General features: G+C 43.8%; 1 protein-coding gene across 1 annotated transcript in view; it reads left to right on the forward strand.

Annotated features, from left to right (window-relative positions):
• The window catches only part of atp10a (ATPase phospholipid transporting 10A), a 165,255-nt gene that overhangs the window by 55,245 nt on the left and 92,647 nt on the right, over positions 1-17,363 (forward strand). The window contains exons 6-7 of the mRNA XM_065009979.1: positions 2,977-3,107; positions 11,344-11,596. Coding sequence (XP_064866051.1) covers positions 2,977-3,107; positions 11,344-11,596 — 384 coding nt within the window. The remainder of the gene's footprint in view (positions 1-2,976; positions 3,108-11,343; positions 11,597-17,363) is intronic.

Genomic DNA, 17,363 nt, shown 5'->3' on the forward strand with positions numbered 1-17,363 from the left:
CATGGACGTAGAATATATACATAACAGCCTGTAACAAGGCCACAAACGTAGAATATATACATAACAGCCTGTAACAAGGATGGACGTAGAATATATACATAACAGCCTGTAACAAGGCCACAAACATGGACGTAGAATATATACATAACAGCCTGTAACAAGGCCACAAACATGGACATAGAATATATACATAACAGCCTGTAACAAGGACGTAGAATATATACATAACAGCCTGTAACAAGGATGTAGAATATATACATAACAGCCTGTAACAAGGCCACAAACATGGATGTAGAATATATACATAACAGCCTGTAACAACAGCCTGTAACATGGATGTAGAATATATACATAACAGCCTGTAACAAGGCCACAAACATGGACGTAGAATATATACATAACAGCCTGTAACAAGGCCACAAACATGGATGTAGAATATATACATAACAGCCTGTAACAAGGCCACAAACATGGATGTAGAATATATACATAACAGCCTGTAACAAGGCCTCAAACATGGACGTAGAATATATACATAACAGCCTGTAACAAGGCCACAAACATGGATGTAGAATATATACATAACAGCCTGTAACAAGGCCACAAACATGGACGTAGAATATATACATAACAGCCTGTAACAAGGCCACAAAAATGGATGTAGAATATATACATAACAGCCTGTAACAAGGACGTAGAATATATACATAACAGCCTGTAACAAGGCCACAAACATGGACGTAGAATATATACATAACAGCCTGTAACAAGGACGTAGAATATATACATAACAGCCTGTAACAAGGCCACAAACATGGATGTAGAATATATACATAACAGCCTGTAACATGGACGTAGAATATATACATAACAGCCTGTAACAAGGACGTAGAATATATACATAACAGCCTGTAACAAGGTCACAAACATGGACGTAGAATATATACATGACAGCCTGTAACAAGAATGTAGAATATATACATAACAGCCTGTAACAAGGTCACAAACATGGATGTAGAATATATACATAACAGCCTGTAACATGGACCTAGAATATATACATAACAGCCTGTAACAAGGCCTCAAACATGGACGTAGAATATATACATAACAGCCTGTAACAAGGCCACAAACATGGACGTAGAATATATACATAACAGCCTGTAACAAGGCCACAAACATGGACGTAGAATATATACATAACAGCCTGTAACAAGGCCACAAACATGGATGTAGAATATATACATAACAGCCTGTAACAAGGACGTAGAATATATACATAACAGCCTGTAACAAGGACGTAGAATATATACATAACAGCCTGTAACAAGGCCACAAACATGGATGTAGAATATATACATAACAGCCTGTAACAAGGCCACAAACATGGACGTAGAATATATACATAACAGCCTGTAACAAGGACGTAGAATATATACATAACAGCCTGTAACAAGGCCACAAACATGGACGTAGAATATATACATGACAGCCTGTAACAAGGATGTAGAATATATACATAACAGCCTGTAACAAGGACGTGGAATATATACATAACAGCCTGTAACAAGGTCACAAACATGGACGTAGAATATATACATGACAGCCTGTAACAAGGATGTAGAATATATACATAACAGCCTGTAACAAGGTCACAAACATGGACGTAGAATATATACATGACAGCCTGTAACAAGAATGTAGAATATATACATAACAGCCTGTAACAAGGTCACAAACATGGACGTAGAATATATACATAACAGCCTGTAACATGGACCTAGAATATATACATAACAGCCTGTAACAAGGCCTCAAACATGGACGTAGAATATATATATAACAGCCTGTAACAAGGCCTCAAACATGGACGTAGACTATATACATAACAGCCTGTAACAAGGACGTAGAATATATACATAACAGCCTGTAACAAGGTCACAAACATGGACGTAGAATATATACATGACAGCCACAAACATGGATGTAGAATATATACATAACAGCCTGTAACAAGGCCACAAACATGGACGTAGAATATATACATAACAGCCTGTAACAAGGCCACAAACATGGATGTAGAATATACATAACAGCCTGTAACAAGGCCACAAACATGGACGTAGAATATATACATAACAGCCTGTAACAAGGCCACAAACATGGACGTAGAATATATACATAACAGCCTGTAACAAACATGGACGTAGAATATATACATAACAGCCTGTAACAAGGCAAACATGGACAGAATATATACATAACAGCCTGTAACAAGGACGTAGAATATATACATAACAGCCTGTAACAAGGCCACAAACATGGACGTAGAATATATACATAACAGCCTGTAACAAGGCCACAAACATGGATGTAGAATATATACATAACAGCCTGTAACAAGGCCACAAACATGGATGTAGAATATATACATAACAGCCTGTAACTAGGCCACAAACATGGATGTAGAATATATACATAACAGCCTGTAACAAGGCCACAAACATGGACGTAGAATATATACATAACAGCCTGTAACAAGGCCACAAACATGGATGTAGAATATATACATGACAGCCTGTAACAAGGCCACAAACATGGACGTAGAATATATACATAACAGCCTGTAACAAGGCCACAAACATGGATGTAGAATATATACATAACAGCCTGTAACATGGATGTAGAATATATACATAACAGCCTGTAACAAGGCCACAAACATGGACGTAGAATATATACATAACAGCCTGTAACAAGGCCACAAACATGGACCTAGAATATATACATAACAGCCTGTAACAAGGCCACAAACATGGACGTAGAATATATACATAACAGCCTGTAACAAGGCCACATCTTTTCTAGCTGTCATGACCTGAATTTGATTTAATTGATTTGACCTAATTGACCTGTTGATTCCCCAGGGTTGTGGATGTAGTTAGTCTATAATGACCTTTGACCTTGTTGTGTTAGGTCATGGCTTGTGGATGTATCAGTACGGAGATAAGAGACCCGTGTTTGATGTCCTTAGTCCTGAAGGAGCCGAGCTGTCACCTGTCCTGTCTGCCATCTATCTCTTCCTCACCATGATCATCGTCTTTCAGGTACGCCCTCACATTAAGAATAAATCAAATCAATGTTTATTTGTCACGTGCGCTGAAATTAACAGGTGTAGACCTTACAGTGAAATGCTGAATACAACAGGTGTAGTAGACCTTACAGTGAAATGCTGAATACAACAGGTGTAGTAGACCTTACAGTGAAATGCTGAATACAACAGGTGTAGTAGACCTCACAGTGAAATGCTGAATACAACAGGTGTAGTAGACCTAACAGTGAAATGCTGAATACAACAGGTGTAGTAGACCTTACAGTGAAATGCTGAATACAACAGGTGTAGTAGACCTTACAGTGAAATGCTGAATACAACAGGTGTAGTAGACCTCACAGTGAAATGCTGAATACAACAGGTGTAGTAGACCTCACAGTGAAATGCTGAATACAACAGGTGTAGTAGACCTTACAGTGAAATGCTTACTTACAGGCTCTCACCAATAGTGCAAAAAAGGTATTAGGTGAACAATAGGTAAGTAAAGAAATAAAACAACAGTAAAAAGACAGGCTACATACAGTAGAGAGGCTCTATACAGTAGTGAGGCTATATACAGTAGTGAGGCTATAAGAGTAGCAAGGATATATACAGACAGGCTGATTGAGTCAGGCTGATTGAGGTAGTATGTACATGTAGATATGGTTAAAGTGACTATGTATATATGATGAACAGAGAGTAGCAGTAGTGTAAAAGGAGGGGGAGGTGGGTGGTGGGACACAATGCAGATAGCCCGGTTAGCCAATGTGCGGGAGCACTGGTTGGTCGGGCCAATACCTGCTCTTTCCATGACAGACTGACCAGGTGAAAGCTATGATCCCTTATTGATGTCACTTGTTAAAACCACTACAATCAGTGTAGATGAAGGGGAGGAGACGGGTTGAAGAAGGATTTATAAGCTTTGAGACAATTACACACGGATTGTGTGTGTGTTCCATTCAGAGGGTGAACGGGCAAGACTAAATATTTGACTGCCTTTTGAACAGGGTAGTAGGTGCCTTTGAACAGGGTATGGTAGTAGGTGCCTTTGAACAGGTAGTAGGTGCCTTTGAACGGGGTATGGTAGTAGGTGCCTTTGAACAGGGTGTGGTAGTAGGTGCCTTTGAACAGGGTGTGGTAGTAGGTGCCTTTGAACAGGGTATGGTAGTGTAGGTGCCTTTGAACAGGGTATGGTAGTAGGTGCCTTTGAACAGGGTATGGTAGTAGGTGCCTTTGAACAGGGTATGGTAGTAGGTGCCTTTGAACAGGGTATGGTTGTAGGTTCCTTTTGAACAGGGTATGGTAGTAGGTGCCTTTGAACAGGGTATGGTAGTAGGTGCCTTTGAACAGGGTAGTAGGTGCCTTTGAACAGGGTAGTAGGTGCCTTTGAACAGGGTATGGTAGTAGGTGCCTTTGAACAGGGTAGTAGGTGCCTTTTGAACAGGGTAATGGTAGTAGGTGCCTTTTGAACAGGGTATGGTAGTAGGTGCCTTTTGAACAGGGTGTGGTAGTAGGTGCCTTTGAACAGGGTGTGGTAGTAGGTGCCTTTTGAACAGGGTATGGTAGTAGGTGCCTTTTGAACAGGGTATGGTAGTAGGTGCCTTTTGAACAGGGTATGGTAGTAGGTGTCTTTGAACGGGGTATGGTAGTAGGTGCCTTTGAACAGGGTCTGGTAGTAGGTGCCTTTGAACAGGGTGCGGTAGTAGGTGCCTTTTGAACAGGGTGCGGTAGTAGGTGCCTTTTGAACAGGGTGCGGTAGTAGGTGCCTTTGAACAGGGTATGGTAGTAGGTGCCTTTTGAACAGGGTATGGTAGTAGGTGCCTTTGAACAGGGTATGGTAGTAGGTGCCTTTTGAACAGGGTATGGTAGTAGGTGCCTTTTGAACAGGGTATGGTAGTAGGTGCCTTTTGAACAGGGTATGGTAGTAGGTGCCTTTTGAACAGGATATGGTAGTAGGTGCCTTTTGAACAGGGTATGGTAGTAGGTGCCTTTTGAACAGGGTATGGTGGTAGGCGTCTTTCAACAGGGTATGGTAGTAGGCGTCTTTCAATAGGGTATGGTAGTAGGCGTCTTTCAACAGGGTATGGTAGTAGGTGCCTTTTGAACAGGGTATGGTAGTAGGTGCCTTTTGAACAGGGTATGGTAGTAGGTGCCTTTGAACAGGGTATGGTAGTAGGTTCCTTTTGAACAGGGTATGGTAGTAGGTGCCTTTGAACAGGGTATGGTAGTAGGTGCCTTTGAACAGGGTATGGTAGTAGGTGCCTTTTGAATGGGGTCTGGTAGTAGGTGGTAGTATGGTATGGTAGTAGGTGCCTTTGAACAGGGTATGGTGGTAGGTGCCTTTTGAACAGGGTATGGTAGTAGGTGCCTTTGAACAGGGTATGGTAGTAGGTGCCTTTTGAACGGGGTATGGTAGTAGGTGCCTTTTGAACAGGGTATGGTGGTAGGTGCCTTTGAACGGGGTATGGTAGTAGGTGCCTTTGAACAGGGTATGGTAGTAGGTGCCTTTGAACAGGGTATGGTAGTAGGTGCCTTTGAACAGGGTATGGTAGTAGGCGTCTTTTGAACAGGGTATGGTAGTAGGTGCCTTTGAACAGGGTAGTAGGTGCCTTTGAACAGTGTATGGTAGTAGGTGCCTTTGAACAGGGTAGTAGGTGCCTTTGAACAGGGTATGGTGGTAGGTGCCTTTTGAACAGGGTATGGTAGTAGGTGCCTTTTGAACAGGGTATGGTAGTAGGCGTCTTTTGAACAGGGTATGGTAGTAGGTGCTTTTGAACAGGGTATGGTAGTAGGCGTCTTTTGAACAGGGTATGGTAGTAGGTGCTTTTGAACAGGGTATGGTGGTAGGTGCCTTTTGAACAGGGTACGTGGTACGTGCCCTTTGAACAGGGTACGGTAGTAGGTGCCTTTTGAACAGGGTACGGTAGTAGGCGTCTTTTGAACAGGGTATGGTAGTAGGTGCCTTTTGAACAGGGTACGTGGTACGTGCCCTTTGAACAGGGTACGGTAGTAGGTGCCTTTAGAACAGGGTACGGTAGTAGGTGCCTGTCACACCCGTTTGACTATGTCAAGAACTGCAACGCTGCTGTGTTTTTCACACTCAACAGTCTCCTGTGTGTATCAAGAATGGTCCACCACCCAAAGGACATCCAGCCAACTTGACACAACTGTAGGAAACATTGGAGTCGGCATGGGCCAGCATTCCTGTGGAGCGCTTTCAACGCCTTGCGGAGTCCATGCCCTGTCAAATTGAGGCTGTTCTGACGGCAAAGGCAGGTGGGAGGGTGCAACTAAATATTAGGAAGGTGTTCCTAATGTCTGGTGTACTCGGTGTATATTTACATTGCCAAAGCAAGTGAATTAGGCAAACAAAATGGAAATAAACAATTTGGAAATTAACAGTAAACATTACACTCACAGAAGTTTTAAAAGAATAAAGACATTTCAAATGTTATATTATGTCTATATACAGTGTTGTATCAATGTGCAAATAGTTAAACTACAAAAGGGAAAATAAATAAACATAAATATGAGTTGTATTTACAATGGTGTTTGTTCTTCACTGGTTGACCTTTTCTTGTGGCAACAGAGGGCACATCTTGCTGCTGTGATTCACCAAATAAATATGGGAGTTTATTTGTTTTCTAAGGTCTGAGTGGGTCTGGGTAATCTGAGGGAAATATGTCTCTCTAGTATGATCATACATGTGGCAGTAGGTTAGGGATAGAATATAACTTTATTGTCCATCCAGGTTGGACCTTTATCCTTTTGCATCACCTTCCATTAAAAGGATCCCATCCACATTTAAATTCAGTCCCATCGTATAAACGAACAACATAGAGGACATTGATATATTCACTCACAACCGACCACTGTTCCAACTGCACTAGATAGAGCAGGTCATACAGTAGCAGTCAACAGTTTGGACACACCTACTCAAGGGGTTTTCTTTATTTGTACTATTTTCTACATTGTAGAATTATTGTAGACATCAAAACTATGAAATAACACATATGGAATTATGTGGTAACCAAAAACATTGTTCAACAAATCAAAATATATTTGAGATTCTTCAAAGTAGCCACTCTTAGCCTTCTAAATGAGAATTGTGTTACATGGAAACTTGTGCCCAGTCCGTAGCGACGCCCACGTGACCTCAGAGTTCATGTCAACATGATGGAACCGCCTTTCCGACCAGAGTGCTTAAAAGGACTAACGACATTTACATACCAAAACATGCCGGCATGTAAAGTAGTCCTAGCTGTACCCTGAATAATCAACCATTGAGACCAGAGAACGTGAGGGTGTGGTCCACACGCTGAAATGGTCAAAACTACAAGATCAGACAGCGTGGATCGGTGGCTAAGACCCTCTGAAACTCTCGACGATTGAAGAAGGTAAAGACACTCGACCAAACATTCAGTATGCAACTGGGTATGTACAGTTGTCTAGGACATTCAACCAAAGACGAGAGTGTAGATCATTTCCCCCTCACCACCGTGTGGTACACCTGAAGTATCCATCCTAAGAACACTCCCAACACAAAAAAGCCTATAACTAAGGACATTGTGACCCCTGGTGGACAACCAGAGAATTACACCGAACTACTCCCCATAGACGGATTGAGTGGTTTCAACAGAGCCTACAGAGAAAGACATCTATGCGTAAATATATATTGCATTTGTAATCCGAATGAGCGGTTGTTAGGGTGCTAAATATTCTGGCTACAGTGAGGGTAGTTTCCTAAAATATGTACAATAAGTTGTCTCTTTGTCTCCCCCTCTCCTTACCTAAACATCCCATCCCTTCCATTGCATAACCAAACGGTCATGTTTTTGTTAGTCCACTAGGGACCAGTTATCATTGTGTTATGTATGGAATCAATAACCTGTGCTGTATGTGTTTACGTATTCTGTGTGAGGATTTAGTTAGTTTGTGTATCGCTGATTTATCAATTAGGCTAGCGTTCGTGCAGATATCAAGAATTATGCTGTGTTCAGAACGAGATGCAATAATTGATTTATTGATGGAAGAGATATCTATATATCTTTAGATTAAGTCGGGAGAGGGTCACTCTTTAAACAAACTTTTCCCATGGTGCCCTAATATTCCTAATGAATTAATTGTTAAATTATTTAATTGAATCGTGTGTCAATAAAACATAGTAGGTAATTATTTGATAAATAACAGTCATCACATTAATGATAGTCATGTCACGACATATTGTAAATAATTCAGACGGTGTCACCAGATCATCCGTTCACCTACTCTGTGTCTGACAAGGACAACGGCGGTTGGAACCGAAAGTCTCACATTTGGACTCATCAGACCAAAGGACAGATTTCCACCAGTCTAATGTCCATTGCTCATGTTTCTCGGTCCAAGCAAGTCTCTTCTTATTGGTGTCATTTAGTAGTGGTTTCTTTGCGGCAATTTGACCATGAAGACCTGATTCACACACTCTCCTCTGAACTGAACTCCTCTGAGTTGATGTTGAGACATGTCTGTTACTTGAACTCTGTGAAGCATTTATTTGGCCTGCAATTTCTGAGGCTGGTAACTCTAATGAACTTATCCTCTGCAGCAGAGGTAGTTCTGTGTCTTCCTTTCCTGTGGCGGTCCTCATGAGAGCCCGTTTCATCATAGCGCTTGATGGTTTTTGCGACTGCACTTGAAGAATCTTTCAAAGTACTTAATTTTCCATATTGACTGACCTTCATGTCTTAAAGTAATGATGAACTGTCATTTCTCTTTGCTTATTTGAGCTGTTTTTGACATAATATGGACTTGGTCTTTTACCAAATAGGGCTATGTTCTGTATACCAACCCTACCTTTTCACAACACAACTGATTGGCTTAAACACATTGAGAAGGAAATAAATTCCACAAATTAACTTTAACATGGCACGCCTGTTAATTGAAATGCATTCCAGGTGACTACCTCATGAAGCTGGTTGAGAGAATGCCAAAAGTGCAAAACTGTCATCAATGCAAAAGGGTGGCTACTTTGAAGAACCTCAAATATAAAATATATTAGGATATACGTGTTACACTTTTTTGGTTTCTACATATTATTTCATAGTTTTGATTTCTTCGCTATTATTTTACAATGTAGACAATGGTAAACTAATGAGAAACTGCTGAATGAGTAGGTGTGTCCAAACTTTTGGCTGGTACTGTACATTGATTCAATTTACTTTGCATTTAGTATTCCAACAGGACAAGAAACAAAATGAATGTTTCTTCTTGGCCACGGGCATTCTGAAGCGCCGGCTAGAGGGAGGCCTCTCGAACTGAGGGTGTCGAGCGTGGGAGGGGTCGCCAACAAAGTGCAGCTCAGTTTCTACCTATAAACAGTGTCCCCTTAGTATGGTAGAACCCTTAATGTCCCCTTAGTATGGTAGAACCCTTAATGTCCCCTTAGTATGGTAGAACCCTTAATGTCCCCTTAGTATGGTAGAACCCTTAATGGCCCCTTAGTATGGTAGAACCCTTAATGTCCCCTTAGTATGGTAGAACCCTTAATGTCCCCTTAGTATGGTAGGACCCTTAATGTCCCTTTAGTATGGTAGGACCCTTAATGTCCCCTTAGTATGGTAGAACCCTTAATGTCCCCTTAGTATGGTAGAACCCTTAATGTCCCCTTAGTATGGTAGAACCCTTAATGCCCCCTTAGTATGAACCCTTAATGCCCCCTTAGTATGGTAGAACCCTTAATGTCCCCTTAGTATGACCCTTAATGTCCCTTTAGTATGGTAGAACCCTTAATGTCCCCTTAGTATGGTAGAACCCTTAATGTCCCCTTGGTATGGTAGAACCCTTAATGTCCCCTTGGTATGGTAGAACCCTTAATGTCCCCTTAGTATGGTAGAACCCTTAATGTCCCCTTAGTATGGTAGAACCCTTAATGTCCCCTTAGTATGGTAGAACCCTTAATGTCCCCATGTACCAGCAGCACAAAGTTCAATAAATGTCTCCAGATAAATGTACGTCTTCTATCGGAGTTATACATGACAGTGTTGTCTATGTCTTAAGGTGTTAGTCACGTAAACGTCGCCGTCTACAACCTTGTCAGTCACAAGCCACCTCAAGCTTAGTCTCCCACAAAGCTCTGTTTTTGTGTGAAATGGAATCTGTGGTATTTTCTCTCCTGTTCCTAAACGTGTTGATCAGATACAGCGGCAAGAAAAGGTATGTGAACCCTTTGGAATCACCTGGATTTCTGCACAAATTGGTCGTAACATTTGATCTGATCTTCATCTAGGTCACAACAACAGACAAACACAGTCTGCCTGAACTAATAACACACACACAATTATATGTTCATGTCTTTATTGAACACACCGTGTAAATATTCGCAGTGCAGGGTGGGAAAAGTATGTGAACCCTTATGATTTAATAACTGGTTGAGCCTCCTTCTTAATCTTCGGTCTTCTTAGATCTCTTTTTGTTCGATGGATGGCTCACATCAGGCAGTGCTTCTTGTGAATAGCCTACTCAAATTTTGTGAGTGTTTGCTATGGGGCAGGGCAGCTCTAACCAACATCTCCAATCTCGTCTCAATGACTGGACACCAGGTTAGCGGACTCCTGACTCCAATTAGCTTTTGGAGAAGTCATTAGTCTAGGGGGGGGTTCACATACTTTTCCCAACCTACACTGTGAATGTTTAAATTATGTATTCAATATAGACTAGAAATACAATTTGTGTGTTATTAGTTTAAGCACACTTTGTGTCTGTTGTGACTTAGATGGGCAGATCACATTTTATGACAAATTTATGCAGAAATCCAGGTTCTTCTAAATGGTTCACATACTTTTCTTCCAATGTAGATGTCTCCCTTCACATCCCTATCAGTTACAAGTCACCACAATGATTTTTACAATGTTTCCACCAAAGACACCGGATGTTGCCCAAATGGTCCATAGGGTGCTGGTCTTAAGTAGAGCACTATGTAGGGAATAGGGCGCTGGTCCTAAATAGTGCACTATATAGGGAATATGGCGCTGGTCTAAAGTAGTGCACTATATAGGGAATATGGCGCTGGTCTAAAGTAGTGCACTATATAGGGAATAGGGCACTGGTCCTAAGTAGTGCACTATGTAGGGAATAGGGTTAAATTTGGAACACATTCTCAGACTCTGTAATCTGTCCTGTCAGAGCTATACATGACTGTGTTGGGTTTCCTGCTCTTGTTGTTGTCTCCTTTCAAAAGACGTCTTTGTCGGTAATAGAATCTCTTCCGTCTTTAGGTCCTGATCCCCGTCTCGCTGTTCGTGTCCATAGAGATTGTGAAGATCTGTCAGGTGTATTTCATCCATCAGGACCAAGACCTGTACGATGAGGAGACTGACTCTCATCTGCAGTGTCGAGCTCTGAACATCACCGAAGACCTTGGGCAGATGCAGTACATCTTCTCTGACAAGACCGGAACACTCACAGAGAACAAGATGGTGTTCAGGAGATGTACGGTGGCCGGGGTGGAGTATAGTCATGATGCCAACGGTGAGACCATACTGTAGGGTTACGGTGAGACTGTAGGGTTACGGAGAGACTGTAGGGTTACGGTGAGACTGTAGGGTTACGGTGAGACTGTAGGGTTACGGTGAGACTGTAGGGTTACGGTGAGACTGTAGGGTTACGGTGAGACTGTAGGGTTACGGTGGCCAGGGTGGAGTATAGTCATGATGCCAACGGTGAGACCATACTGTAGGGTTACGGTGAGACTGTAGGGTTACGGAGAGACTGTAGGGTTACGGTGAGACTGTAGGGTTACGGTGGCCAGGGTGGAGTATAGTCATGATGCCAACGGTGAGACCATACTGTAGGGTTACGGTGAGACTGTAGGGTTACGGTGAGACTGTAGGGTTACGGTGAGACTGTAGGGTTACGGAGAGACTGTAGGGTTACGGTGGCCAGGGTGGAGTATAGTCATGATGCCAACGGTGAGACCATACTGTAGGGTTACGGTGAGACTGTAGGGTTACGGAGAGACTGTAGGGTTGAGACGGTGAGACTGTAGGGTTACGGTGAGACTGTAGGGTTACGGAGAGACTGTAGGGTTACGGTGAGACTGTAGGGTTACGGTGAGACTGTAGGGTTGAGACGGAGAGACTGTAGGGTTACGGAGAGGTGGCCAGGGTGGAGTATAGTCATGATGCCAACGGTGAGACCATACTGTAGGGTTACGGTGAGACTGTAGGGTTACGGTGAGACTGTAGGGTTACGGAGAGACTGTAGGGTTACGGTGAGACTGTAGGGTTACGGTGGCCAGGGTGGAGTATAGTCATGATGCCAACGGTGAGACCATACTGTAGGGTTACGGTGAGACTGTAGGGTTACGGAGAGACTGTAGGGTTACGGTGAGACTGTAGGGTTACGGTGAGACTGTAGGGTTACGGTGAGACTGTAGGGTTACGGTGAGACTGTAGGGTTACGGTGAGACTGTAGGGTTACGGTGGCCAGGGTGGAGTATAGTCATGATGCCAACGGTGAGACCATACTGTAGGGTTACGGTGAGACTGTAGGGTTACGGAGAGACTGTAGGGTTACGGTGAGACTGTAGGGTTACGGTGGCCAGGGTGGAGTATAGTCATGATGCCAACGGTGAGACCATACTGTAGGGTTACGGTGAGACTGTAGGGTTACGGTGAGACTGTAGGGTTACGGTGAGACTGTAGGGTTACGGAGAGACTGTAGGGTTACGGTGGCCAGGGTGGAGTATAGTCATGATGCCAACGGTGAGACCATACTGTAGGGTTACGGTGAGACTGTAGGGTTACGGAGAGACTGTAGGGTTACGGTGAGACTGTAGGGTTACGGTGAGACTGTAGGGTTACGGAGAGACTGTAGGGTTACGGTGAGACTGTAGGGTTACGGTGAGACTGTAGGGTTACGGAGAGACTGTAGGGTTACGGTGGCCAGGGTGGAGTATAGTCATGATGCCAACGGTGAGACCATACTGTAGGGTTACGGTGAGACTGTAGGGTTACGGTGAGACTGTAGGGTTACGGAGAGACTGTAGGGTTACGGTGAGACTGTAGGGTTACGGTGGCCAGGGTGGAGTATAGTCATGATGCCAACGGTGAGACCATACTGTAGGGTTACGGTGAGACTGTAGGGTTACGGTGAGACTGTAGGGTTACGGTGAGACTAGGGTTACGGTGAGACTGTAGGGTTACGGAGAGACTGTAGGGTTACGGTGAGACTGTAGGGTTACGGAGAGACTGTAGGGTTATGGTGAGACTGTAGGGTTACGGTGAGACTGTAGGGTTACGGAGAGACTGTAGGGTTACGGTAGCCAGGGTGGAGTATAGTCATGATGCCAACGGTGAGACCATACTCTAGGGTTACGGTGAGACTGTAGGGTTACGGTGAGACTGTAGGGTTACGGTGAGACTGTAGGGTTACGGTGAGACTGTAGGGTTACGGAGACTGTAGGGTTACGGTGAGACTGTAGGGTTACGGTGAGACTGTAGGGTTACGGTGAGACTGTAGGGTTACGGTGAGATAGTACTGTAGGGTTACGGTGAGATAGTATTGTAGGGTTACGGTGAGATAGTACTGTAGGGTTAGAAGATAGTACTGTAGGGTTAGAAGATAGTACTGCAGGGTTAGAAGATAGTACTGTAGGGTTACGGTGAGACCGTACTGCAGGGTTAGAAGATAGTACTGCAGGGTTAGAAGATAGTACTGCAGGGTTAGAAGATAGTACTGCAGGGTTAGAAGATAGTACTGCAGGGTTAGAAGATAGTACTGCAGGGTTAGAAGATAGTACTGCAGGGTTAGAAGATAGTACTGCAGGGTTAGAAGATAGTACTGTAGGGTTAGAAGATAGTACTGCAGGGTTAGAAGATAGTACTGCAGGGTTAGAAGATAGTACTGTAGGGTTAGAAGATAGTACTGCAGGGTTAGAAGATAGTACTGCAGGGTTAGAAGATAGTACTGCAGGGTTAGAAGATAGTACTGCAGGGTTAGAAGATAGTACTGTAGGGTTAGAAGATAGTACTGCAGGGTTAGAAGATAGTACTGCAGGGTTAGAAGATAGTACTGTAGGGTTAGAAGATAGTACTGCAGGGTTAGAAGATAGTACTGTAGGGTTACGGTGAGACTGTAGGGTTACGGTGAGACTGTAGGGTTACGGTGGCCAGGGTGGGTTAGTCATGATGATGAGACCATACTGTAGGGTTACGGTGAGAGAGGGTTACGGTGAGACTGTAGGGTTACGGAGAGACTGTAGGGTTACGGTGAGACTGTAGGGTTAGTGAGACTGTAGGGTTACGGAGAGACGGAGAGACTGTAGGGTTACGGTGGCCAGGGTGGAGTATAGTCATGATGCCAACGGTGAGACCATACTGTAGGGTTACGGTGAGACTGTAGGGTTACGGTGAGACTGTAGGGTTACGGAGAGACTGTAGGGTTACGGTGAGACTGTAGGGTTACGGTGGCCAGGGTGGAGTATAGTCATGATGCCAACGGTGAGACCATACTGTAGGGTTACGGTGAGACTGTAGGGTTACGGAGAGACTGTAGGGTTACGGTGAGACTGTAGGGTTACGGTGAGACTGTAGGGTTACGGTGAGACTGTAGGGTTACGGTGGCCAGGGTGGAGTATAGTCATGATGCCAACGGTGAGACCATACTGTAGGGTTACGGTGAGACTGTAGGGTTACGGAGAGACTGTAGGGTTACGGTGAGACTGTAGGGTTACGGTGGCCAGGGTGGAGTATAGTCATGATGCCAACGGTGAGACCATACTGTAGGGTTACGGTGAGACTGTAGGGTTACGGTGAGACTGTAGGGTTACGGTGAGACTGTAGGGTTACGGAGAGACTGTAGGGTTGTGGCCAGGGTGGAGTATAGTCATGATGCCAACGGTGAGACCATACTGTAGGGTTACGGTGAGACTGTAGGGTTACGGAGAGACTGTAGGGTTACGGTGAGACTGTAGGGTTACGGAGAGACTGTAGGGTTACGGTGAGACTGTAGGGTTACGGTGAGACTGTAGGGTTACGGAGAGACTGTAGGGTTACGGTGGCCAGGGTGGAGTATAGTCATGATGCCAACGGTGAGACCATACTGTAGGGTTACGGTGAGACTGTAGGGTTACGGTGAGACTGTAGGGTTACGGAGAGACTGTAGGGTTACGGTGAGACTGTAGGGTTACGGTGGCCAGGGTGGAGTATAGTCATGATGCCAACGGTGAGACCATACTGTAGGGTTACGGTGAGACTGTAGGGTTACGGTGAGACTGTAGGGTTACGGTGAGACTGTAGGGTTACGGAGAGACTGTAGGGTTACGGAGAGACTGTAGGGTTACGGTGAGACTGTAGGGTTACGGAGAGACTGTAGGGTTATGGTGAGACTGTAGGGTTACGGTGAGACTGTAGGGTTACGGAGAGACTGTAGGGTTACGGTAGCCAGGGTGGAGTATAGTCATGATGCCAACGGTGAGACCATACTCTAGGGTTACGGTGAGACTGTAGGGTTACGGTGAGACTGTAGGGTTACGGTGAGACTGTAGGGTTACGGAGACTGTAGGGTTACGGTGAGACTGTAGGGTTACGGTGAGACTGTAGGGTTACGGTGAGATAGTACTGTAGGGTTACGGTGAGATAGTATTGTAGGGTTACGGTGAGATAGTACTGTAGGGTTAGAAGATAGTACTGTAGGGTTAGAAGATAGTACTGCAGGGTTAGAAGATAGTACTGTAGGGTTACGGTGAGACCGTACTGCAGGGTTAGAAGATAGTACTGCAGGGTTAGAAGATAGTACTGCAGGGTTAGAAGATAGTACTGCAGGGTTAGAAGATAGTACTGCAGGGTTAGAAGATAGTACTGTAGGGTTAGAAGATAGTACTGCAGGGTTAGAAGATAGTACTGTAGGGTTAGAAGATAGTACTGTAGGGTTAGAAGATAGTACTGCAGGGTTAGAAGATAGTACTGCAGGGTTAGAAGATAGTACTGTAGGGTTAGAAGATAGTACTGTAGGGTTAGAAGATAGTACTGCAGGGTTAGAAGATAGTACTGCAGGGTTAGAAGATAGTACTGTAGGGTTAGAAGATAGTACTGTAGGGTTAGAAGATAGTACTGCAGGGTTAGAAGATAGTACTGTAGGGTTAGAAGATAGTACTGCAGGGTTAGAAGATAGTACTGTAGGGTTACGGTGAGATAGTACTGTAGGGTTAGAAGATAGTACTGTAGGGTTAGAAGATAGTACTGTAGGGTTAGAAGATAGTACTGCAGGGTTAGAAGATAGTACTGTAGGGTTAGAAGATAGTACTGTAGGGTTACGGTGATACAGTACTGTAGGGTTAGAAGATAGTACTGTAGGGTTAGAAGATAGTACTGTAGGGTTAGAAGATAGTACTGTAGGGTTAGAAGATAGTACTGCAGGGTTATGGTGAGACAGTACTGTAGGGTTAGAAGATAGTACTGTAGGGTTAGAAGATAGTACTGTAGGGTTACGGTGAGACAGTACTGTAGGGTTAGAAGATAGTACTGTAGGGTTAGAAGATAGTACTGCAGGGTTAGAAGATAGTACTGCAGGGTTAGAAGATAGTACTGTAGGGTTAGAAGATAGTACTGTAGGGTTAGAAGATAGTACTGTAGGGTTAGAAGATAGTACTGCAGGGTTAGAAGATAGTACTGTAGGGTTAGAAGATAGTACTGCAGGGTTAGAAGATAGTACTGTAGGGTTAGAAGATAGTACTGTTGCGTTAGAAGATAGTACTGTAGGGTTAGAAGATAGTACTGCAGGGTTAGAAGATAGTACTGCAGGCTTAGAAGATAGTACTGTAGGGTTAGAAGATAGTACTGCAGGGTTAGAAGATAGTACTGTAGGGTTACGGTGAGACAGTACTGCAGGGTTAGAAGATAGTACTGTAGGGTTAGAAGATAGTACTGCAGGGTTACGGTGAGACAGTACTGCAGGGTTAGAAGATAGTACTGTAGGGTTAGAAGATAGTACTGCAGGGTTAGAAGATAGTACTGTAGGGTTAGAAGATAGTACTGTAGGGTTAGAAGATAGTACTGTAGGGTTACGGTGAGACAGTACTGTAGGGTTACGGTGAGACAGTACTGTAGGGTTACGGTGAGACAGTACTGTAGGGTTAGAAGATAGTACTGTAGGGTTAGAAGATAGTACTGTAGGGTTAGAAGATAGTACTGCAGGGTTATAAGATAGTACTGTAGGGTTAGAAGATAGTACTGCAGGGTTACGGTGAGACAGTACTGTAGGGTTAGAAGATAGTACTGTAGGGTTAGAAGATAGT

The sequence above is a fragment of the Oncorhynchus nerka genome, linkage group LG25, assembly GCF_034236695.1.
Source record: "Oncorhynchus nerka isolate Pitt River linkage group LG25, Oner_Uvic_2.0, whole genome shotgun sequence".
Lineage (NCBI taxonomy): Eukaryota > Metazoa > Chordata > Actinopteri > Salmoniformes > Salmonidae > Oncorhynchus > Oncorhynchus nerka.